A 26,158-nucleotide genomic window follows, 5' to 3' on the forward strand; every position below is an offset into this window, starting at 1 on the left:
TGAAGTGCAGGGTTTTCTTCAGAGGAATTGTAAATCAAGCCCGGGGCCTTTTTACAGCTCACTGTAAATGAAGCAGATTTTTATTCTATTTGCACAACAGAGTCTGGACTCCCTGTTATGGAGTTTAACACTTAAATAAAGGGGGTGAATTTGAATATGTGAATGTCTGACTGCAGGGGCTTCTGGGGATACTGAAAACGCTTATCTTTGATCGAACAGAAAATAATTTCCCAATAATGATTATTATGATAAAAACAATTTTTAAAAAAGTTTAAAATGACACAATCTTAAGAGGATACAGTTTGTGTTGCACTGGATGCAAAAATACTATCGGCTGCGATATATATATATATGTATATATATATATATATATATATATATATATATAGTGACAGATAAGTGTACAGACAAATTGAATTTGTTTTTTTTTCGTCTGTTCATTCCTCATTTGAAAGTACAACATGACCTTTTGCTGACAAGATGGTGGTGAGAAGACGCAGACGATGTGACATTTGTAATGTGTCCATGACATTTCTCGGATCTTTTATCCGCATTGGTGAAAGTAAGTGCTCATCGTTTTCAGCAGTGTGTTGAACTCGCTTCCACCTCCAAGTCACGCCAACCTGATTGTCACCTCAGACATTCCGGGTCAAGTTATATCTAATTCATGCTTGCGTTGTGGCTGAGCTCAGTGGATGTAGAAATAAATGTAAATTCCTGACGCTGGTGTCATCACTATGTTCTTCTTTTCCTTTCTGCATCTCCCTTCAGGGTTGGCCACAGCGGATCATCTTCCTCCATCTCACCCTGTCCTCTGCTTCCTCTTCTCTCAAACCTACAAACCTCTTGTCCTCCTTCACCACATCCATTTGTCTCTTAAATCTTTGGCCTTCCTCTCCACCTTCTGCCTGGCAGTTCCAACCTCAACATTTTCCTACCAATGTACTGGCTCTCTCTCCTCTGTACATGTCCAAACCATCTCAACCTTGCCTCTCTGACTTTGTCTCCTAAACACCTGACATGTGCCGTCCCTCTGATATACTGCTTCCTGATCCTATCCATCCTGCTCACTCCCAGAGAGAACCTCAGCATCTTCATCTCTGCTACCTCCAGCTCTGCCTCTGCTTCCTGGCCTGACCACCGTTTTGTACACTTTCCCTTTCATCCTTGCCGACACCCTTTTGTCACACTATGATCCCTGTAAATACTTCTGCTAGGTTGAATTGGTTGAAAATGCAAAGCTGTCTGTAAAAAGTTTCCAGGAAATAGTGAGAAGTGTTTGCATTTGTTCCTCAAAGTCTAAACCTGTGTTTAGATTTACATTTGTAGGGATGTTGCAACATATTCTATTTTAGCTCTTATTTTCCCAGCTCTTCTCTCTCATGTCCATGTTTTAGAAAATTAACTCACATTAAAGATTTTTTGTTTCATGCAATGACTGACCACAAGATGGATGTTAGCCATGATGACTTTGTGTTACAATTGAGTGCTATAGCTTCTTGCTTGCTTTTATTTCAAGCACACACCCCTGATATTCTCTAAAGGTGTGAGGTATTAATGATACATTATTATACCAGCAGAGCAGCTCAGCCTCGGAGAATACAGATCATTCAGCTCGGATAACAACCTGGTCTACCTGCTCCCCCAATACACACCCAAGGTGTGAGGACAACGTATGCAGAAGAGGACTGTAAAAGTGTGGACTGAGGAAGCCAGTGAGAGACCGAGAGACTGTTTCCATGCCATAGAATGGAACATGTGTCTCTTTTGGCAATGACATCGATGGCCTCATGCACTGCATCACCTCTTACATCCTGAAGCAGAAGAAGAGGGCTTTCATCTCAGGTGACAAAGAGTAGTGGAGGAGAGTTCAGCGCGAGCTCCAGTGGAAGATACAGAGGGCCAAGACGGACTATGGGGGGATGCTGGAGGAGAAGCTGGCTCAGAACAAAGTGCAAGATGTGTGGAGAGGACTCAAGACCAACACCGGATTTGGACAGAGCAGCAGAGAGACAGATGATGGAGATCATCCCCTGCCACCCTGCATGCTTACACCATTCCACACATCTCCTGCCCAGTGGACCTTCTGACTCTCCACTGTGTATCCCAACACATCCTCACTTCTAAGTTGCAATGTATTAACTATGGTAAAGTGGACTATTCCGACCAATGCTGACACAGACGTCAGCCATTACATTTTGATGCCTTGTGTGTTTCAGTTGAATCAACTGTTTACTGTCAGTGTGCAGATTATCCTTGATGTTCGAACTGAATGGTCGGCGTTATTATGAGGACGCCCAGTGGTGAACATCGCAGGCTCCAGGGACGTGCACATTTTGGGGTTGGTGTTCAAGCCAGAAAAAAAAGGACATCACAAAAAATATTATTGTTGTTGTTGGGTTGTGTGTTTGGATTTAGTAACGTTCTAAAGTTTGACACAATTGAATCACTGAAAAAAAAATCAAACTTAATGTGTCAACATATATACATCATCAGTTAGTTCAGGGTTGCGGGGAGCGCTGGAGCCTATCCCAGCGGTCACTGGAAGAGAGGCAGGAATACACCGTGGACAGGTCGCCCGTCCATCGCAGGGCACACACACCATCAGAACAGACTTAATGTGCCTATTGTGACAAACATGTTTGCGTCTCTTAAGAGCACAGTAACGTGCAATTTCACAGTCAGAGCACATCCACTTAAGGATGCAGGTTCACCTCCATAATTTTAAAGCTTTTTAAAGTAGTTTATTTTGAAACCTCACACTAGTTAACAAGGCTACTCAGTGTGTTATAGCTTAACCCCTAACAAAAGTCATCAATGCTCTGGCTTAATGACTGAATGTGTTCTGCAAAACTGTAACCAAACCACCTGATCTGAGTTTGAGCTTGACTTGCCGTGGCACGTAAAATTGCAACAGAAGAATGGAACCTTAAGGAGCACCACGTACCCCAAAACATGTAGACAGTCAGTTTCTTTTTACAAGAGTGCCTGAAATGAACCTTGTCAGTAGCTGACGGTTAATTCATGGTGTCAGGTTTGCAGCTCTACAGGTCAGATCAGATCAGCCAAATGCTAACATCACCTATTTAAAGGAGGGGTACCCCCTGTTTTTTTCAGCCACAGACTTCTTTTCATGTCAGCCACTTTGAAGTTGCACTTTCAGTGGTCTGACCAGAAATGACTGTTTGTCAAAGGATGTTGTACCATAGATGACAAATCGGGCGTTGCTGGTGCATTACTTACCAGACGCACCTCAAAGCTTGTGTGACATCATCGGGGCAAAAGTGCCAAGCAGAGTCAAACTTATATGCAAATGCATCGTCCTCGCACAGCATGGTGTGCAGGAACACATTTATGGTGACGCTGAAATCTGTTATTGCTTTGCGCAAACATGAAAGGTGAAACATTGTTCTAAGTAAGAGACTTAGATGGCCGACATTCAAACATTGCTTAAGTGAAATACCGTCATGCAAGTTGGTAGCCAACTGAAGCACCTAGATATTGTTGCTTGGATTACTGAGGACTGGATTGAACCCAGAGCTGCAAGGTGAGAGTGCTAACCACTTGGTCGCTGTGTGGCTGCCATGACATTATTTGTATGTCATATTTACATTACTTTTTATTTATATTTCGGCATGTTTTTGCTTATACATAGTTTTATTATATATGCACTTTATTTAAAGATTCTTAATGTAAATAAATAATTATTGGATGATATTTACAAATTATCTTGGATATTTCATTAATTTATACAAGTAATGCTGCTAAAATGACTAATACTATAAATTTGTATTTAATAGTGCTAGTTAGCAAGCTTACAGCAAGTATTTTCTGATACTACTGATATGATCGCCACTACTACAACCATTTCTGCTCCCTTTGTATTCGCTTGTGTCATGTTTCAGACTCTTAAATTGCAAAATTCATTCCAGGAATCCAACACATCCCTGTCGTATCAGCAGCTGTATCATTTAACCTTCTCTCTGAGCAACCTGATGAAAAGACAAACTGACGGTACCGGGCGAGCGCAGTGCACCAACAAAAGCCGCGGGCTGTTGGCAGTGTGTTCACTGACCGGTTCATTTCTTGACACCACTGGAAGGAAGCAGGAGGAGCGGCATTATATTCTCTCCTCAATAATTTATCAGACGTGCCTGTTAAGAGTTGGAGTGCTTCACCTGGCAGCTCGGGGGGGGGGGTGTGACACAGAGTCACATGCCTTTCGAGCCCGTGGTTAACTGAAGTGTGCGTCTGCTTCATGCACACATCCGCTACACACATCCTGCTGAGTAAAGCCGAGACCTCAAAGCCATCATTGAGGTTGAGAGTTGCTTTTACGATTTCATCTTTAATGATATTTTGCATAACTGGTATCATTTTGTCTACATTTGTCTGCAGCGCAATTACAGCAGGGCATCTAAGAGGATTGCTGAGTGGTGGTGGGATGAGGGGAAATCACTCTACTGCTCAAGCTTGAGAGCCTTGCTGAGAGGGGATATCACCAGAGAATCAAAAGAAAATGAGGTCTGGTCAGTGGAGGTTGGCTTTCTTTTTATGGACATGCTCACTTCAGACGTTTTATGAGTGCAATAAAACACTAAGTAAAAGGCAGAGCAGATTCTTCAGCAAAGTATTGACAGGAAGGATGTGCCGAACCAGATATCGACACCCAGATAGGCCCATAAAAAGTTCGAGAAAAACAAAATGTCTCGCTCACGTAACGGTTTAAAACCTGGGAATACATTTGTCTTGGTTGGGGACAACTTGTCATAGGCACCTGAACACGCCAACCACTGCAGGAAAGCAAGGTGTCAGATAAGTGTGGCGTAAACTCGCCTGTTTCACTAAATGCCAAAGAAATAGAATCAACATGAAGAAGTAAGGGGAGTTCAAGTCAGGTCAGCCCAATCCAGGAAACTAATTTAAGTCATCAGACCAACTGTTTCAGGCGCCTATTAACTGATGACTTGCAAGGCCTTTGGGCTGGTTGACCCGACCTCATAGAAGAAACCAAAAGCTCTCTCATCCTGATATGGACGGCAACAACACCTCACTAAAAGGGCAAGGGCCGTTGAGCTGACTCACCTGTTCTGTGTCTCATAAAAACGTCTTGTTGGCCTGTCTGTGGTTTAATAAAGGATGAGATCCATAAACTTAGGTGTGAACCAAAGTTGCCCACCATATTAGTGATGCTATCTTCGTTCACTTAATTGAAAACAATGGTCCTGTCCAGAGGGTTCTCAGCCTCTTGCCTCGAAAGCACGATGGGAGGCCAGTAGGTGCTGAAAATGAACGAAATTCTCAATGAAGTTACAAGTGAGCCCAGTTTATTGTCATTTAGGATCATGATCTTGCGGGGGCTCAGGGGCCTTATACTGCCATCCTTTTCATCCTTCATTTCACAGACATAATACTAACTTCCATGTGTTTAATGTGTGTTTAACATCTTCATTTAAAACAATGCATTTTTAGTTCCATTTCATTCATCCAAAATCATATTGAATGCATTTAGTATGTCCTTCTAACCCACTGCAGTTTTAATTTAATGTAGCTGTGTTTTAATAACACGTCTTACCTGCTGCATCAATATACATTTATTGCATAGTTCTATTTTTCCATTCCTGTTTTGCCACTGAAATGTTGTCTAATAAGCACTAAAGTGCTGAGTACTGCCTCCCCAACCGAAGACACAGCCTGATGGGGAAAATGAATTGCCCTGATCAGAACAATGACTTGCTATAATCTGGTTTCTGCGCCTCATCTCTTCCTGCCTCTAAATTGTTTCTTGGTGAACATCGCTCCTGTGTTTGTGCTCACAAACCCGCCGACGATGAGTAGGACTTGATGAATGAGTTTGTTAAACAAGCATGAAGCATGTCTGAAGCCTGGTCCCCCACAGATCCGCCCGGAGTGAATCCTCAGCTCAGGGAAAAATGAAGCCGGGCCTCGGATGATCCAGCCAGCAGCTTCATCATTAAGCTTGATAGATGACGACCTGATCCGGGGGAAGAGGAGGACAAGAGTAATGGAGGACGAGGATGAGCGTTAGACATCACCATGCTGAGAGATGGTAAGTGGCATTGAAAGAATGCTTGAGAGAGATTTACAGTAGACAGGATGGAGAAAAAGAGGGATGCGCAGGGGAGATATGTCGACGGCCGGTGAGCAGGAGCCGTCCAACAAATTACTTTCTCTTCCATTACAAAGGCTGTCAAGCTGAACTCTTCTGTCAGCTCTGGCAGACACTGGGGCCTGTCTGCGCCACCGACCACCTGCAGGTGCACAGCACTGCAACACACACCTTGACTTGTGCTTGTTCAACACACTTGCACATGATGGACTGGATGCTGTTAGCAGACTAGAAAGGTGCATGTTGTCATGGAAATCCAGGATACGGGTGGGAAGAGTGACGGTTGCTGTCAGCTGCTCTGTTTTTCTCCTAAACTGGTCTCCCAAAATAAAACATTTATCAGATTAGCTGGGCATCTTCACATCTTTTTTTTTTTTTTTCATCATCGTAGAATCTACTTTTTTCGCGATGGCTATTCATGATTTTTACTAATGCAAAGTAAATAAGAACAATATATTGTTGCTTTCACTCATTGTAAATGTAAAGGATTTGACTGAATCTCAAACTGTTTCCTGTCACTTTAGACATTAGATCAGTGCTTCATACAACAAGACACATGTTGATGTTGTAAATTTAAATTACAGTTTCAGCACCACAGACAGAGCGCCTTTCATTTTCCGGGACTAATTAAACTGTAATTATAACAGCAGATGTGCATTGTACAATGATTTTCTGTCGAAAACTCATTAATGAACAGCAGTCAAACAGGGATTATTTTTAAGATGACATCAATATTAATACAATTTCTTAACATCTGAGCAGCAGCTCACTGAATTCACTCTAGATCCATTCAGTGAAATATGGTGTTTGGATGGGAGTGAAAAGCAATGAAGACGGAGTGTGGCATAAAAGCCATGAATGCTCGAGCAGTAGAATCCCACAAACATCGAAACGTTTCAGAATATCTAGTAACCAGCTTCTGTTCACTTCAAAAGTCCACAACAAATGTCTTAGATCCAAATGTCAATCTGGTGCAAAAGCTGAAAATGGTCCCGTAGCCCCACGTGAAAGAATTCTTCAAAAACATTCCTGGGTCCAGATGGTGATCATCAATCGAATCCTTTGGTTCTAGTCAAATTTCACACGTTCAGTGAATTTTTCATCCAAATCGATCCATAACCTTTCAGGTTATTTTGAACACAGACAAACCAGCATATTCAAAAACCAGGACCACTAAGTTAGATGGATGGATAAGATTCAGCTTCAATGTGCATTTGTTTCCGAATGAGAATAGAAAAATGACACCATGAAGCTAAAACAGAACGTGAATGTGTTGCTGGTCTGGGATACTGGCTCTTCACTGGCTCTGTCAGCTATCTTTTTGGACACAGTTCCCTGCTGCCATACTTCCTTCGGGCTGTCTCAAGATGTTGATACTACGACACATGGCAAGAATTTGTCCGACCCTACATTATTGATTCATGGGCGCCAAATATCAATATTGGAACAATAAACACACAGACATTTTGAACGCATTCCTTCACAAAAAAGCCTGCTGCAATTCTGTAAGACGCCACAAAGAATGAATACATACTCATCAGTAAGAGGGAGGGGACAGTGCAGAATCGAATGGTGGATGACTGGCAAGTCTTTGTCAGTGGTGTATACACAAACCTGCTATCCGCCGTGTTAACATACAGAGCTGTTAGCCCCTTGCTAATGAGTCAAGGATCACACACAGGTCAGACCTAAGGCTCTATTGCGGGAATGTTGTTTTTATCCTTGGTTGTCATTCATGTGAAATTTATGGACTATGTTTTATTATATTTCCTCTGGGATTGCTTCAGTGCATTTCTTAAGAGACACAGATATCGTGACGCATGGTGGATGACATTTCTTGCAATATATTGATCCCCACTGTGAAAGTATGGTGATAGTATCATATTCTGGTGACATCCAGTCCGAATGTGAATATCTATTCTGCACTCTATTATAAGCGTTCGGTACGGCAGGCTGTTTTGGCCGGTATGACCAGTTTATTTTTCTGGAGAGCTTGTCAACATTTGATCATTTTCTCCTTTTATAATTCTAAAGTTAGTCAAATGCAACACCATGTTGCAATATCATGAATGATGTCTGCTCTACAATAGAGGGCCATGCTGACTTTTCTAATGTGCGTGTGCACTCTCACCAAAACACAGCAAGAAGAATCAGAGCCGCGTGGCAGCTTTTTCTTTTCTCTGCAGCGGGGGATCTGCTTCTTTGCTACCCGCCAGATTCACCTTCTGTTGTCCACAATTGTCAAAACAACAAAATAATAGAACAGAAGAAAAGCAACATGTAGTTCAGACAATTGCAGGGATTAGTGCAACCTGCTGACCTCCCAGAATTCAATAGTTTAATTGTCTACTGTTTAGCATAATAGCTTGAAAGCACAAAGGCAGTTTGTCGAACTCTTTAAAACCTTTAAACGACTTAGTCCACTTTGCTTCAGGCTTAAGTTTTCTTAAAAAAAAGAGTCCCTTTAAACTCATCAGAAACACCACCGCCTTCTTTAGCTTTCTGCCCCATTCCCATCGCGGGTCGCCGATTTTGATCATCCTCCCGAGTCACGCTCTTCATGTGCTCCTTTTCCTCATGCACGAACCTGATTGGTTGACTTCCTCTTCTCATTTCACCAGGTACTTCCACTTCAAAGGTTCCTCATCAAACATGTCTGTAACATTGTCCTCAAACTGCTCCGCGAGAGCCGCCGCTCTGATATGCTGGCTTCTAATCTTATTCTTCCGAGACTTCAGGTTCTCATTTGCAACACGGCAAGTTTCAGCTAACTTCACACACTTCAATGAATCAAACTTTGGGACCCCACGTTACTTATGAAAAACAGGATTGTTGAATGGTAGTGACGGGCTGATGAAGATTCATGAAAAAGTCTCCACAGGCCACTAGATGGCGCTACCTCTGCTCTGAAATATTTGGCTTTGAAAAGCTGCTTCAATGAAACCGTGCGTCAACTGAGCTCTGAAAATAAGGGCGCCGCTTCATGAAGCTTCTTCAGAGCTACATCACAACACTGAACAATAACTGAAGTTTGTAGGAACCCAAGTCATTTCACGACAGCAAAAGAATTTACGTAAAAACCTACTAAATAGTTTACTTCAGGAGCCTTCCATGAATTAATAAATAAATCAATAACTCAGGTAAATAGTGTATGACAAATTGAAATGACTCGCTTGCATCATCAATTTCTTAAATTTTAGATTTATTCTCAGCGCGACTGTTCATGTCAATCGGACCCCGTCTTCTGAAAAGTATCACACACAGACGTGTATGATTGATCCTGGCCATCAGGACGTCTCCTTCTCAAGAAGGTAGCAAGAACTGATGCACCACTCAACTTTGTAAAACAGCAGGAGGGTGTTCGTCTCACCTTGGCTATGGTCTCATGGAACTTGAAGAGAGGATCAATGGTTCTGGGGGACTCTGCCGGGAACAGGGCCTCAGATAAGAACGTGGTTGTCTGCATAGGAGAGAGAGAGAAGCAATAAACCAAACCATGTTAAACAAGCTATACATGTTCCCACACTTGTGCTGTTCCGTCCCCCTAATTTGGTTCCGATTTGTAATTATATAGTAAAAGTAGTGATGGGCTTATGAAGCTTCATGAAGCCTCATGCCTTCATTTCAGACACCACTAGATGGCACTCTGCTCTGTTTGGCTTTGAACATTTACTTTAATGTAGCCTCACATCATTTTCCAATTGAGATCACCAACTAGTGAGAAAATGAGGACAATGCTTCATGAAGCTTCTACACCACATAAAAGGAAAAAAAAACACATTTATGCTTCAACAGAAACCTCAGTCAGTCATTTTGTCTCAAGGCAGACGACCAAAGAAGGGACATACCACTTCAATTCATTTGTGCGGAAACTGTCAAGCAGTTGCCTTTGAGCACAGGGTCTTAGGTCCAACATGGGTTCCACTTTGAAGGTGTGGATGGTCAGGGCCATTTCAAATTTGAATGCACATTCTAAACGCATATAACCTGTATGTCCAAAAAGTGTTAGTTGATATCTTCTCTTCCAGATTTTGCTTTTGGTTTTTCACATTTTTATTTTCAGAATACAGACAAAAACTTAATGTACAGCCAATATTAGTTGGTCATGATGTAGAAGTCAGATCAAAATCCCCAATTTCTGATGTTAAAGCTTACTTTTACAGCCACGGAGAAACATCTTTCACGTCAGCATGTCATTGTTTCAAGATAAAAGAACCAGGGTATGATATTAGTTTTTGCCTCCAGCATCAAAGAGCTCCGGCACATGCAAATAGACGCTGTGCAAAAACACACCCAGCTCCATTAAGCCTTTAGCCTCACCCCTCTCAGGTTGGTGAACCTCCATTAGCATGTGGTCCTGTTCTAAGCAGCGGACGATCCCTGCCCTCTGCTCTGTTCTTCACAGGGATGCGGGTTTGAAGTGAATGAAAGCAGTAAAATGAAGAGAAAGTGTGGATCAAAGATTCCTGAGCTTCACTCACTTTGTATTTAGAGCACTTTGTACTGCTCAGGCACCTGGGCTTTGCCTGAGAAGACTCCGCTCTTCAGAGCTCACGCTTCCGAACCGCCACGCAAAAATGGTTTTATCAAAAGCGCATTTATTTTTGTTCTGGCTCGCTCACCACCTGGGCTCATGCAGCAATCAGAACCGCTCAGTGATCAGGAATAATCAAGGGGAATTTGAGCAAGAGAAACATCAGGGTCCATTCAGCCTTCGCTGCCGTCACTGCAGGTGATGCAGTCACCTCAAGTAAGGGACTGTAGGAAGTGACGTCTGTAGATGTCTGCAGGTCACAGGAGGCTGTGGTCACCTCGCCTGAGTGCAACTGCAGCAGGAGTCGGCTGACAGCAGATGGCAGTAGAGCAACACACTGACACCGTAGATGAAGTAGTAGGAGGGAAGGAGAGGCAGAGGAGAGGGACTCAGGAACAAGGGGGAAAAGAGGGACCGATTCTCAAGGATGTCTTGTTCAATCACAGACAAACGCTAAATTTGGGGAATCATTTGAATTTCAAATGTGGAATATAATAATTAACGTCTCAAGAGTTCCGAGACACGCACAACGTCTTACGATTTATTCTCGGTTCACTCCAGCTGTTGACAGGAGAACAGACTTGCTTTGATTCAAAATCCATCACGATCCAGAACATTGTTGAGGCAGCCTTTTGCCTTACGTGGCAGATCATTTCAATAAGACTGAATATGCAATGGATTGAAATGGTACTTGGATCTACTGAACCTGAACTGTAGCTCTCGGGGGTTCCTCACATAGTCACAGCCTAATGATGAAACTCAAACCCATGTAAGGCGAAAGGCAAAGTCTAGTCACTGTCGATCTCAGATTCTTCCAAGATGTAACTCCGGCACAGCCATTACCGTCAAGTGGTAGAAAGCCAGGCTTTGGTAGCAAGAATGGAGGCTTTTGTTATGTGAGAAAATGTGTCCCTTATTTCCTTTTCTGGATTGAACGGCTTATATTTTCTAAACCCAGGAAAAAAAGGGCACATATTCCTTATAGAACTAATGACTAATAAGGTCTATAGAAGAAAAGTATTTCACTGCAGAATGACAGATTGATGATGGCAAATCTCTGTACACCAGGAGCAGATGGAGAACAGTGACTCAGATGTGTCTTAAGAAATCAATATCATTTTCCAAGGTTTTTATATATAAATAAGAATTCTGGTGGTCTGTGGTTCGAGATCAGTTTGAGGCAACTCTTGGCTTTGGGTCAGATTTCCTCCCTCTATCCAAAAAGATCCAGAGGCCCATAGGTATTAGTGTATGTCAATGCTTCTCAAATATTTTATGTTGCACCCCCCACTCTCTGCCGCCTCTGAAAATAGTATTTGTCTGTAAAGTTTTTATAAGTACACCTCTGCATAACACTGGATCTTTGTTAACATTAAAGAAAAACAAAGAAAGTAATAGAGATCAACGTCACTTTATCAACATTGTTTTTGTCTGTAACAGAAAAGACTTAAAGTGCATCAATTTGCCTGAAATAATAATAAAAACAAAACATCATGAGTGGATGTGCAACTATGTTTCCAGGTCACATGGGCCCCCCGCCCCGACATCACTTCCCTGGTGTATACTGACTGGTCTGTATCATGATGCACCATGGTGTCACCCTGGGAAGGGAAGGACAGGCTCCTGCTACCTTGGCACAATGTTAAAAAAAGAAAAAAAAAACATTTTGTAAAGAATTTCAAACCACACCATTATTGTTTCGTGAAGAAAGAAAGCTGCTGCAGAGGTGCCCGAGTCACTCTGGCGCAAGATTAGAATAGGAAATGTGCATATATGTCCTTGTATATTCTCTTGCTGTAGGCACCTGCTGTGAGCACATCACACTTCACTGTCATGGTCAACAACTTCCCATCATCATTCAGAGACGCGTCAGCGTGTTTGATGGCAGCAGCTCAAACAATGTCTTTGACAGCATGCAACCGCTGACGCTCCTTCATCAAACCAGCCTCAAAAGATCCACCAGCCAAGAGAGAGAGTGTGTGTGTGTGTATTCACTTCCTTTCTGTCTCAAAGGAAGTGCAGGAGGAAAGTTATCTGGCAGACATCTCAGAAGGGAAAAACATTCCCTAACACAACAATCGGTCAATGTAGCGATTAATACACCTGCTGTCTGCATCGAGTTGGTGGAATCCAGTGGACTTTGCGTCTCGGACCTGCATTCTGAAGTATTGATCATAATGAATGGCATCAACTCTGAGAATCCGGGTCAGGCTCAAATCTCACACGATTTAGTCTCGTATTTCTCCAAAATCCATCGACCTGCTCTTCTTAGAGACGGTCGGACGCACGTCAATCCCAGCTACTTATAATGGTCAGAGAAAGTCAGCAGAACAACAACAAAGTAAACCAAACCCTGTTTAACTCCAGAGAGATGTAACAATGTTAATGCTTTATGGGATTACATTCATGATTTATTACCCATTTGAAAATAAAAAACTGTCTCATTATTTTCATTATTATTGGAAATATGAATATAAGGGGGTGCTCGCTCCCGACACCACCAAGGCTGGAGCGTGCACTCCAGGGTTTGATGTCCTGTTGTCGGCTGGAGCTCAGACAGGGATGAGGCGAGTCTGGGACAGAGCGTTACTTGGTTTATGACAAACTACATTGATTGTAATGGGAAAAATCGATTCAGATTTCGAACAAATCGCTTCTTGAACGGCCGTCTGGATTGTGGTTGAGAACCGAGGTACCACTGTATTCGTATTTGAACAACCATTCTACGGAGCCCTGGAAGTGACATGCATGTGCTTATTTTTTGGATGTGACTAGCAACTAGCAACTTTATTTTTTTTTATCCCGAGATAATTATCTCCATATAATTTTTATCCCGAGATAACAGTTTTCTCAGTATAATTTTTATCCCGAGATAACTGTTATCTCAATATAATTTTTATCACAAGATAACTGTTATCCCAAGATCATTTTTTATCTAAAGGCACAATCGTAAATGTCAGTGCATGCGTAACTGCCTCTCTGGCAAAGCATTTGCATACATCCACCTGTAACCACTATGTCTCTCACGGCTTCGTAACTGTTTGTCAACGTTGTCATTCACTGTCTGCAAGTCAGAATATTGCAGACGGCAAAGTCTGTGCGCTTTTAACCCTCTGACAAGGTGCCTACGCAAAATAATAACACGTGGCTAAGCTATACGTATTGGAATTGGCATGCATGACCTTATTTTTTTAATCCCGAGATAACTGTTATCTCAAGATAATTTGTATCTCGAGGTAATTTTTATCTCAGGATAAAAAAAATATCACTTCCAGCGATGCGCAATATGTACAGCTTAGCCACATATGGTATTATTGTGAGTAGAAGATACTTGATCAGACTGTTAAAAGCGCACTGATGACAACGTTGACGAACAGTTACGAAGCCATGGGAGACACAGTGGTTACAGGTGGATGTATGCGAATGCTTTGCCAGAGAGGCAGTTACGCATGCGCTGACATTTACGATTGCATCTTGATATAAAGATTATCTCGAGATAACTGTGATCTCGAGATACGAAGATAAAATTTATCTCGAGATAATTGTTATCTCAGGATAAAAAAAAATGCAAGTCACATCCAAAAAAAATAAATGCATGTCACCTCCAGGGCTCTGTACCATTTCATTGGAAGATCATTTCAAAACTTAGAGCACCACCTACAGAGCTTTGAAGAATGAAGCCAAAGTTTCATGAAGCCCATCACTAGCAGCTGCACCTCATTTCTCGAGATGCTACGAGTGCATGCAAAGAAATGTCCGACAAATATGGACAGAATTCGAACGAAGTTTCCATTCTATGTATAAAAATGTATTTCCATGTAGAACCAGAAATTATAAGTTTGGAAGTATATCTACAAGAAAACTGGGACATTGGTGGCAAACCAATATAATAGTTAGCTTTACTATTATTATTTAAAAAATCGCTAAAGGCTAACACCGTATCATTGAAAATAAACAGCCAGGCCTGCACAGTGCAGACAGTGTGGCTGTCTCCAGCGTGATGACAGAATAAAGGAGACTCAACTGAATCATCTGATGTTGCATTTTATCAAAACAATAACCCCCCTGTTTGCCATCTCTGATTGCACCTCTGAGAAAATGCACTACTCCATTTCACTGTGAAACGTTGCCATGACAAAGGAACAATGAAAATATAGTTTTGAACAAATGTCAGCAAGCATTCTGTGAGGAGTTTTGTCATCATAAAGGACAGATGTTTTTATTTAATCTCCAATTTTTGCCTTGTAGTATGGTGCATGAATCACAATATGGACTGAAACAATTATTTGCCTGAATGTTTCACGCTCCTACAAAACCCACATTGTTTGTGATCATGAAACAGGCGTTCGAAGTGACAGAGATGACACCCCTCAGGCTTTCATTGGGAGTGACAGGAAAGGACAACAACCTAGTACATCAGAGGGAGAGCAAATGTGGGAAAAGTTTGGAGACAAAGTTGAGCAGGACTGACTGAGATGGTTTGGATATGAGGAGAGAAGAGACTGGGAACTTGCTGGAGGAGGAAGATAAGCAATGCAGCTCATGGATGCGGTAAAGGAGGACATGAAGAGGTGTGAACTGGGAAGGTGCTAAAAATATGTTAAGGTCGAGGAGGCTGACTTGCCATGGAAACCCCTGATGGGAAATACTTTGTCGAAAAAGGGGTATTTAACATTCACAAATGAGATGAATATTACTTCTTGGGTTCCTGGTGCATTTACACTCTGTTCAGGGTTGGAATATTTGACGGATTTTCCGCAATCAGAACTGAAAAAGGCAGTGTGGTGATGGCCTTACTGCAAGTCATAATGGTTTCTCATGAATGCCTGTTGTTTAGCAACACACAGTTTGTCAAGTCAGAGTCTGTATGGACTAAATGTGCACAATGGCGCATCAATCCTTGCCACTCATAAGTTTTTATGAGCGGGTGCTCTAAATGCATTGGTGAGTGTCGACGTGCTATGGTCCGGTGGTCAGTGTGAATTTTCCACATAACCCTCAGCAGTATATAACAATAAAGCAGGGAGCCACAGAGTGGTGAAACAGAGCGCTACCGAGGCAGGACCCGGGCAGGGATAAAGAAAAGAGGATTAATATAGAAGCTAAAACTCTTTGACAGTGCTGGACGGGTTAATGTGGTGAGTTCATTTGCAATAAACACCTACACTTTTATCACTCTAGAGGAAAAAAAACAACAACAAAAACAAGTGCAGCACAGAGATGGGAAGCATTATCAGCTTAGTTCCACCTCAGTTGAATTGTCATTGATTTTTTTCCCCTCTTATTTTCTTCTTACACCTTCTCTGTGTCTATCTTTTTCTATTACTGCGTTTTTTTTTCCAGGTGCTGGATGTAATTGGATTCTCACACTGTAAAACTGGGGTTTATAACTCTGCAATGAAAGGAGTGAGAGTGCGGCGGTAAAAAATAAAAACAGGAAATGACCAGGAGATAGAATAAATTCTTGTCAGTAATAAACAGCTGCAACCAAAACTCTGCACAGTCTAGTAGTGTCTTCAAGTTTTTCTTTGAAACTGCTGGCTTGTTTTGACACCATTGAAACACCTTAGTTACAGAAAAGCGGAGTTCAAGAGTTGAATCTGATTGAAATACAGAGTATAGGAGAAACTTTCACAGTAAATTAGACAAAATATTGCTTTCATAAAAGACTTATAAAAATATATAAAGAAATATGTGGGAGAAAACAAAAGCCAAACATCTTTATTCATTATGAGATTAGAAAAGAAAGCCACTTATACTGCAAATCACATATCTAAAATATGATTCAGAGTTTAATGAATATCTACTGATGCGAGAAAAGAAACAACAAAAAAAACAACAACAATAATAATAATACTACTACTAATAATAATATAACCATTATTATTATTACGTCAATCATATTTACACATGATATGTGTTATATATGAAATTGACTGCCACAGTTCCAAAAGAGCAGGAATCATTTAAATGAAAGTCTAGTTATTGCATGGCTCTAGTTGCCGACCAAGACATGTGGCAAAGCTGCAGAAACCTCAGGAGGACCAGACTCAGGACAGACGTCCACTACATGGGTTGTTCGGACAACCATCACAGATTTCTGCTCCCGCCTCTTCTCCTTCTTCTCTTCCAGGATTCGGGGTCGCTTCTTCCCGCCACAGACACACACACCTGAACCTGATCCCCCAATCCTCCCGTGCAATATTTACATGCTGGTCAGAAGACAATCGGCATCAGTTTGTCACATGTGGTCTCCCTGGTGTGATCCTCCGCGTTCGTCTTGACAACCTGAATGCTTCATGTCCGGACCATGGACATTTTGCCATGCACTTTCATTTTGTGAGTTTTTGCTGATTGATCTCCTTTTGTTTTCCAGGGTGTCTGTGCGTGTGAGCCTGCTTCCTCTTCCCCCCAATCCGGTGGACTTTCCTCACTCCCCTGGACTTGTTACGTGCTCTTGGATGCTTGTTTGATTTTTGTTTGTTTGGACTCTGTCGCCATCTCGTGTTGAGATTTTTGAAATTGCCTTTGTTTCTCCAACCTCCTTTGTTAGTTTGTAGTAGAGAGTGTTTCCATTTGTATATTTGTATTTTACCTCCTTCGAGATTAGACGTCGAGTGCATTTAGTTAGTTTTGTTATTAAATTTGCTGGATTTTACCGTCTGTGTCAGTCTCCTCCCTGCTGCTCTTCCCAGCTACGATTGTCACACCACTACACCATCATAACAAATAGCAAACAGTAGAGGAGAACCTATGTCAGAAGTAAGAGAAACAACAGAGAAGTGTGTCTGTAACTGTCTGTAACTAATGTCAAAAGTTACTTACTTTTCAATATTTACTGTTACTGTGAACTATTAGTATTACATATGAGCATAAATGATTGTATTGAATATAAGAGTGGCTTTTGAGTTCAGTTGGTGGTGACCTTGGTACAAAGATTATGTGACACAAAGGACACTGCTTCATGAAGCTTCATCAGCTCATCACACCACTGCAGTCTTGGGCTTTGATATTTTAAGAACCACCACCTCCTGAGCGCTGAAAGCGAGGACCGAGCAACAGGACTGATCCATCAGTCTGTGGAAAAAGAACGACGGGAACATTGTGAAGGGTGGCTCTCGGACTCTTTGCACAGATAGCTTTTAGTCCTGCATTGGTGACTACCATGTGTAGTGCATTACTGAATGAATCTTGTTTAAATATAGAACATGATTATTCGCTGTTCTGCTTTTAAACATTGCACAAATGACTCATATCAAATAATTCATAAATAAATCAAGACTTCAAAATTATCATTCTGACCTGCATTCAGATTCACATCGACCTAAAAGACGGAGCATCCACTGCAGTGCCACGACATTTTCAAAATATCCACCCAGTTCCTATCAAATAAAGAGCCTTGCAGAGATACTCTCCCAACCAACTTCTGTTCCATGTGCACCTGAAAAGCCTCTCTCATGGATTCATTTGACTAACTGTACTATCGAGGAGTTCTAGCAAATCTGAAGGGTTTAGTGGTTCAGGGTAGTATATTTGCAGAACTACAGTGGCTGATGCTGTGCTCCTCTTTTTGCTTAAAAAGGTCCACGGCTGCCCTGATGCTCCATTTCTCACTTACATTATTCTGTTGTTTCCGCTCCTCTTCTGCATCTGCTTCGTCAGGACAAACGAAACTACTTCAGAAGAAGGAAGTGGCTGATAAAGCAGCTGCAAAAATTCATGCTTTTTCGTTTTCACACGTTTGTGAGCTTTAAAGAGTCCAGGTGAAACTGCCGTCTTAAAAACAAACTTGCTAATGAATTACTGCATGATAGACAAGGTAGCTCTTTGGCTTCAGGGTTTGTTTGTCTCATTCTTTTTTTGGTTCAGCCGTACTGCGACTATAGATTTTCGTTCGTGTGAGCTTGTACTCCAACGCATCGCATCAGACTGCAGGGCTGTAGGGGAGCGACAGGTTCAACGATCGACTCAGTGCTCAACAGTAAGGTCTTGTCAAATAGCGTTTCCATTTGCTTCTACTGAGGAGTATATTCAGAAGGCAAATCCGTCATGAATGATAAGTCTGTCAAAATTTACAAAGAATTAGTCAATGATTTGCGTGCAAGTTTGTCATTCAAAAGTTTTATGAGGAGAGAAATATGATAAAATATGCCTAAAGTTTGGAAGGAGCGTAAATTCTGAAACAAAAAGTACAACACTGAAATGCAGTTCAGCACCTGGCATTCTAAAATTGACAAGCCAGACTTCAATGTTTATAATAAACAGAATAACTGGAGAGTAAGTCGCTTTGGAAACGCTACATACACGCCTGGTTTGCGTATAACTTCTACACATTGTGCACACATCTGCGGTCACAGGCTTTCCACATCTGTCTGACGGTCTCTTTTTGACTATAACGTCGAGCTTCTGGATTAAACTTTAATGCTGACTCATCTTCTTCTCGTATCTTGCAAAACTGCTTTATGTAATTTCTAAAATATGTTGAATCTAAATCAGAGTTGGCAATTCAATTTACCATGGGGCCACATTCTTTCCTGCGACCAATGTCAGGGTCCCAATGTCCAGCCAAGAGACAGGACAGACGCTGGATGATCTCAGATGACACTTGAATATTATGGAACAAGGACTAGTAGTGTCATTACACTATGACAATATTTGGGTCACAATATCAATCCTGATTCAATCTTTTTAAGTGGTGAATATCTTGGCCACAGAACTCTACACATGACTTAAAAAAGGAACTTCATTCCAGCATATTTTCTTCAGTACCTTTTATTTTAAGAAAATAATTGGAGAAAGTAAAGGTGTAACTAAAGTAGGATTTTTTTTTCAGAAAATGTCTCACGGTTTTCTCCATCTTGTCATCCAGGAATCAACTAAGCAAAGGCAAGAATGTTTTTTTTACATTCACTTGGCGCTCTTCCAACTGACACGACCAAGAATCAGTTTACTATCAAAATGTAGATTCATCCTTCTTTACCCATGCATTTAAAAAAAAAAAAAATATATATATATATATATATATATATTCTGAATAGTCAAAAGCTCTGACTGCACTACAGATCCCATAATGCACTACAACTGGCCTTATCAAACCTTACTTTATAGTCTGCTCAATTTACTCAGAAATTTCAAAATTCATACATGACGGTTGTCCACCACAACAATTCCTGTTCTAATAAATGAGTCTGTTGAAACTCCATGGTCAAAAAGAACCAGGCCATCTTGTGTTTGCATGAAATCAAACCGATCTATTTACTGACTCTATTTAAAGCATTGAGACGAACACTCCATCTCTGTGGCTAATATCTGACCAGAGCCTGCAGGCATCTTGTTCATTGTTGTTGTTCAAGTATGACTAACAACAACAAGAAAAAAAAAAAAAAAAGGTATTTAAGAAGATGAATTTGGAGATGACATTCAGAGAGACCCAGAGATGGAGCGAGCCTGAGTGGGAGGTGGACAGGCTGAGGAGTGGTGACAGTGTCAGGATCAATACTCTGCTGACACCTTCATTTAGACCCCACCGGCGCACACTGCTCACTCCTTCTCGGGTCCTCACTTCAGCTGATTCTCACCACGCTGCCCAATGCTGTTTTCTAAATATTGAATGTAGAGGGAACAAAGAAGCGGCTGCTGCTGTTCAGACTTAGACTGAAGATAAAAGCGGAGGCTAAATCTCTGTCTAATGAAGGGGATGATGGAAATGGATGTATCATCAGAGAGACTGGTTTAAGACTGTCGACTTGTGAGAACACTGCTTGCATAGTGTTTGCAACACGCAGATGCAACACTGTAGAACAGGACAACTGGTTTCTGCGTCATGCGTAATCCATATTTTTGACATGCAGGACAGACCTTTACATTGACCTCTCAGGTGTGTTGTGTTTCACTTCAGAGCATGTAAGAAATAAGATAAGTTAAACAAAAACAGAAAAGTGAGTTGGTTCATTATTCGTACAATATCTTCGTGTACAGTGATTTATCAAAATACAATGGTTATTTTTCTTCATAAAATCCTGTGGAGATTTTATGTGGAATCTCTCCATCTTCCCCGATTACATTCTTTGGGACAAAAAAGCTACTAACACAAGATTTTTCTGTACACAGTGACACGTTCACTCTGATACTGTAAATTAAAATGTCATCATGTCAGGGCACACGACACATGGCCACGCACATGACTTCACACAGGCGATATTCCAGAAAACCAGAACTGACAAATAGTGTCGTTTGTTATATTTGCTGTCATGTCATTTACACCCAAGAAAGTGAAACATCCATATCCAACTTGTCCTGAAAGGACATGAAAAAAAACAACCAACCAACAAACAAAAAAACTCATCTACACCCACAACACTGAACTAAAAGAAGAAAGGCTACCATGCTCAACCATGGCAGTGGCTTTCAACCACCAACTTCCACATCATACTTAGTGCAGCTGTTTTCAACATGGCGCCCTTGTCCAAGTTTTATCATACAAACAACGGAAGCAACCAACAATCATCCTCTGAGCCTCCGCTGACAACCCGTACCAATTACGCTGCGACACAACGGTCAAGCAAAGACAGCCCTAATTTACATGTTCTCCTGGATCTTGACTCCTACACTTGACTCCCACTCTCCACTCCGAGCAATTTCTCATTAGCCAACCTTCACACACTTGACAATCCCAACAGAGGATCAAGTATCCCTTGTTGTGGAATAATTTGACCTGTGTCATTAGAGTTACAAGGATGACTTGTTTCTCAGTACCAATGGAATGTTTAACAGATATCTACCCACTCTGTATTCCAAATACGCCAGAGATGGCTACCTTGGGGTGGAGACAGGAATGTATGTTTTGTCTGGAGCTGCCAGAAGCTCGTGTGATTCAGACAGAAGGCCAAACGTGAATATGCATGTTTGTGACGACGTATCTGGTCCAAGGAGCGCCCTTGATCCAGCCCCTACTTAATGTGTCTGTACTTTGAACAATTGGATACTGAGCGATGTCAAGCGAAGAGATGATGTTACGCTGATGTGGAATAAAACAAAGCTTGTATCCCGCTACTTCTGTGGTTTCTTCCGCTCCCAACTCGACGCCCTGAGAAGTGTATACCCCGCTGGCCGGACCACATAATTGGCGCCCAAACGTTCGCACCGAGGATTGAGGAACGTCTGACTCGATCCCCGCAGCACAAGGCGCCCTGAGGTAAGATACCGTTTTCTTCCTCAATGTGCTGCTGGGTGAGAGCTGGATGCAGAATTGACCTCACGGTGAAAGAACCAGAGAGTGGGGAGACGGAAATCCACAGAAGTAGTGCCAAACCGATGTGTACACAAAAAAAAAAACATCAACAAAAAGGCTATTTGATACTGAGAAGCACTTGCATACCGAGAAGTGCTTGTGTGTTCTGTGAAAGCGCTGTAAATTGAGATGCGCTTGTGAGTTGCAACAAGTTTTAGAAACGTGTATTGTTTGTTTACTGCGCAGGCCTTGATGCCCGAGGTTGGTTTTTCCGGTGAATAACGATGCGGGAGTGTGACTATTTGGATAAGGGACGAAATGAGCCCGTGGCCTCCAGTTTTTGATAAAAACTGGACACCCACTCGTTGCCATGACCGATGCTCTCAGGGGCTAGCTGATTAACGTTTAAGGCTTCCATACCGACAAGCTAGGCGTGGCCTATAATGTATATACGAAAATATTTTATATTTTCTAGTTTCCTTTAGAGATCTTCACTCTTCCACGTCAAGATCTCTAAAAGAATACCACGGATGAGAATCTGGTGGAGACAACCTGTGACAAGTTGTGGAAAAATACAAACGTCCAGTCATTGTGAAACCAGGTCGTGAGATCCTGAATAAACGACAGCACACTCACTAGGGGCTCATAATCAATGATGCTATTATTACTATGAACAAATGCTGCATATAAAGAGCAGGACAGAGACCTCCACTTAAAATAAGGACAGACGAACTGTGTGTGTATGTGTGTGTAGTCATGACGTGTGTGACAGTGTGTGTACCGGTGTGAAGTTTAAAACGTTTATCTACCTCAACTACGTAGAACTCTCATGCCACAGAACGGAGAGAGCTGTGTGTGTATGTATATGTGTATGGCCATGATGTGTGGATGATATTGTTATTGATATTATTGACATTGGGTGTTGTGGATTGAAGTGTCGAAGTTTACCTTTTAGACTATACTTGTACTGTATGCAATTTTCATGACAAAGAACAGAGCAATGTGTGTGTGTGTGTGTGTGTGTGTGACGGCGCGCTGACGTGCGACGGGATGAGAAATACAGAATCAACAGAGTAGAAGGTTTGAACAGATAGCAGGTTTTAAACAGGAGTTAAAAAAAAAAAAAAAAAAAAAAAAAAAAAAAAAAGCAGGGAGGAAAGGGAAGGAAAGGAACATAAGTGATATAAAACGGGCTCGAAGCACTGGAACTCTCTTTCTCGTTTTCTATCCAGAAACCATAAGCAGTTTAAACATATTGGTGTCTTGATGCATAGTACAAAAAAGTCAAAAGTTGAGTTTGCTCAAGGTTGAAAGTAAGATCAGACGCTACTAGATTTGTGCAGTTGTTGCAGACATCTGGAGGGAACGCACTGCCTCCGCTATGTACCACCCCCACATGAGCCGGCTGCTTGTACAACTAGGCCTGACTTCCAAGCAGTTGGAATCTGGAAGTTGAGATTGTGTGTGTGCACTGTCCTCTTTCCATAAACACTGCTCGTTTCCCAATACAGAGGTGGAACAAACAGGAGGTGATCGCAAAGTCACTCATCCACCGTAAAAGATATACAAATAATTGTCTGCACATAGGTGGTGTGCGAGGGAGATAGAGGAGTCGCTGTTGAGGACTCAACCCCCCCCACTCCGGTCGCTGTGTGTGTGCAGCTTCGTCAACACCCTGACCTTCAGCGCACTCAGACCCATACCCAGTAAGAAAAACACACATTTACGACACAACATTAAGCTGAAGAATAACACAATCAATACTGCAGGTGATAACCCAAGATCAAAATGAGCGTCACACCAGTTGTCATTGTGAGTGCCAAATACCCTGAGCAGGCAAAAGAAATCCAAAAACTGTCAACTAAATGGGAAAAAAGAACAAGAAAGCTGAACCAAAGCTGGCCAAAAGAAGGCACATTCGACCCACATATGTGTGAAATCATGGAGGTGAGGATCGAAGACTACAAAGCAAAAGATCACAGCAAGAAACGTGAGGAAAAGAGAAAATATGAACACAACATTATAAACATGTTCAAAATGGAAGGACAACGCTACAGAAGAAATATCAAGGCTGTGTTGGCTAAGAGTTTGGGTGCAAGCGCGATGGAGAACCTCCTACGTCACAGTGGAAATGTCTGGATGTTAGACATGATGGCCGACGGGACCGAGTTCAATCCGTACCGGCCAATGCTGTGGAGAGTGTTGAGAGGTGAATTCCCATCCAAGATTGACCCAAAGGCACTGAAAGGAGAACCACTTGGAGAGAACGAGAACCCAGCTGCGTACATAAGCAGGCAACTGAAGAGATGGAAACAAGAGACAGAGGAGGAAGCCGAAAACAGTCCTCTGCTATCAACTCTGTTCCGCACCTACGTCATCGAAGCCCTGCCACAACAAGTACAGAGCAAGCTGGAAGACGTCGTGGGGTTGACATCTATGCCTCACAGAGAATTCCGCGACCACGTTGTACACGCCATCGAGAGACACCGGAGAGATGAGCAAAGACAAGATGAACAAGAGAGGGCTCAACAAAGAAAGCTCACTCAACTGCAGCTCACAGATCTCCAGAGCAGATTGAAGACAAAGATTCAAGCCGCCGTGATGGATCAAGGTGCCACCATTGGGTCAACACCACCGCCACAGCCACCAACACCAGCAACACAGCCAACAGCGCCACCCATTCATCAGCCACCGGTTGCCAATGCCTATCAACAACAGCCGTTCGGGCGACGACCCACACAAATGAGACAGTCTCAATTTCGAACTTGGGGAAGAGGCATGACAAGGCCATCAAAAATGCAAGGCCCCCCAGGACTATGTTGGAGCTGTGGTGAACCTGGTCACCTAGCCCGCAACTGCCAAATGACCGGCCCCAGAATGCCAGTGGCACAGACGCAGCCCATACAACAAAGAGGACCAGCAAACCCCTGGGCAGGTGCAAATTATGGAGAATCCTACCGGGGAGGGCCAGCTTTCAAGCCAAACAGGAGAAGCTGGCAGAGAACCAATCATTCAAGTGAAATTGGAAGACAGGCAAGTTCCAATGTTAATTGATACTGGAGCCACTTACACCTGCGTGAGTCCAAAGTATGCCACCCACCTCCCCATGAAAATCCCCATCCAAGAAAATGCAGACGAAAATGAAAAGGTTTTGTGGAAACAAAGAGGAGCTACTCTGGACAATAAGGGTCTCTGGCGATCACATGAAGGCCTGCTCGTAGCTCCAGCTGCACTTTTGACCATCTTGATTTCTGAGGTGCACAGTGCAGATCACTGTGCAAGGGGGGAAGTGGTGAAGAAAATTAGACAGCAGGGATATTTGTCCCCATTTTTGCAGACAACAACAGATGAAGTGCTGAATCAATGTGAGATTTGTGCAGAAAACAATGTACGAAAAAACATCAAGACACCAATAGGTCATATTCCAGTCCCAGAAGGTCCATTTAAACATCTTGTGATCGATTACGTTGACATGATAAAAACGGTTCAAGGGAAACGCTACATGTTGGTGGTAGTTGATCGGTTTAGCCGCTGGGTTGAAGCAGCACCATCCAAAGACTTGAGTGCTGAAACAGTAATCAAATTCCTGACCAGAGAAATCATTCCTCGATTTGGCATTCCATCAGAAATAAGCTCAGACAACGGTGCTGCATTTGTACAAAAGGTTGTGAAGGGCATCTTGCAGCAACTTCGAATCAAACAACGATTGGGTGCCGTTTATCACCCCCAGAGTCAGGGAATGGTTGAGAGGATAAATGGAACTCTGAAAGCGAAACTGAACAAGATCTGTGCAAGCACGAAGCTAAACTGGGTCGATGCGTTACCATTAGCACTGATGAGTTATCGCATGCAAACTCATCGAAGCACACATTTGACACCACATGAGATGTTGACGGGACGGCCGATGCCAGCACCACATTTGAGAGGACCCTACAAGGGGCCTCCACTTGAGCAACTACAATCTGAACTTAGAAGTTATATGAAGCAATTAACTTCTATCCATAAGACTATCTATCTGCAGGAGAGAAAACGGGAGCTTGAGGCCGATCGTGAGGTCGGGCATTTGGTGGTTCCCGGCGACCAGGTGTATATCAAGGTCTTCCGAAGGAAGTGGCACCAGCCGAGACGTGAAGGTCCATACACCGTGGTCCGAGCAACACCAACAGCTGTCCAAGTCGAAGGCAGCTCCACTTGGTACCATCTGAGCCATTGCACAAAGGCACAAGGCCCCACTACCAAACAGGAAAGAAAACAGGGCAGTGAA

General features: G+C 42.4%; 1 protein-coding gene across 4 annotated transcripts in view; it reads right to left on the reverse strand.

Annotated features, from left to right (window-relative positions):
* The window catches only part of LOC128751491 (inactive N-acetylated-alpha-linked acidic dipeptidase-like protein 2), a 273,010-nt gene that overhangs the window by 17,196 nt on the left and 229,656 nt on the right, over positions 1-26,158 (reverse strand). For all 4 annotated transcript variants that reach the window (XM_053852550.1, XM_053852561.1, XM_053852570.1 and 1 more), the window contains one exon: positions 9,501-9,590. In XM_053852550.1, the coding sequence (XP_053708525.1) occupies positions 9,501-9,590 (90 nt within the window). The remainder of the gene's footprint in view (positions 1-9,500; positions 9,591-26,158) is intronic.

Source organism: Synchiropus splendidus, chromosome 1 (assembly GCF_027744825.2).
Source record: "Synchiropus splendidus isolate RoL2022-P1 chromosome 1, RoL_Sspl_1.0, whole genome shotgun sequence".
Taxonomy (NCBI): Eukaryota; Metazoa; Chordata; class Actinopteri; order Syngnathiformes; family Callionymidae; genus Synchiropus; species Synchiropus splendidus.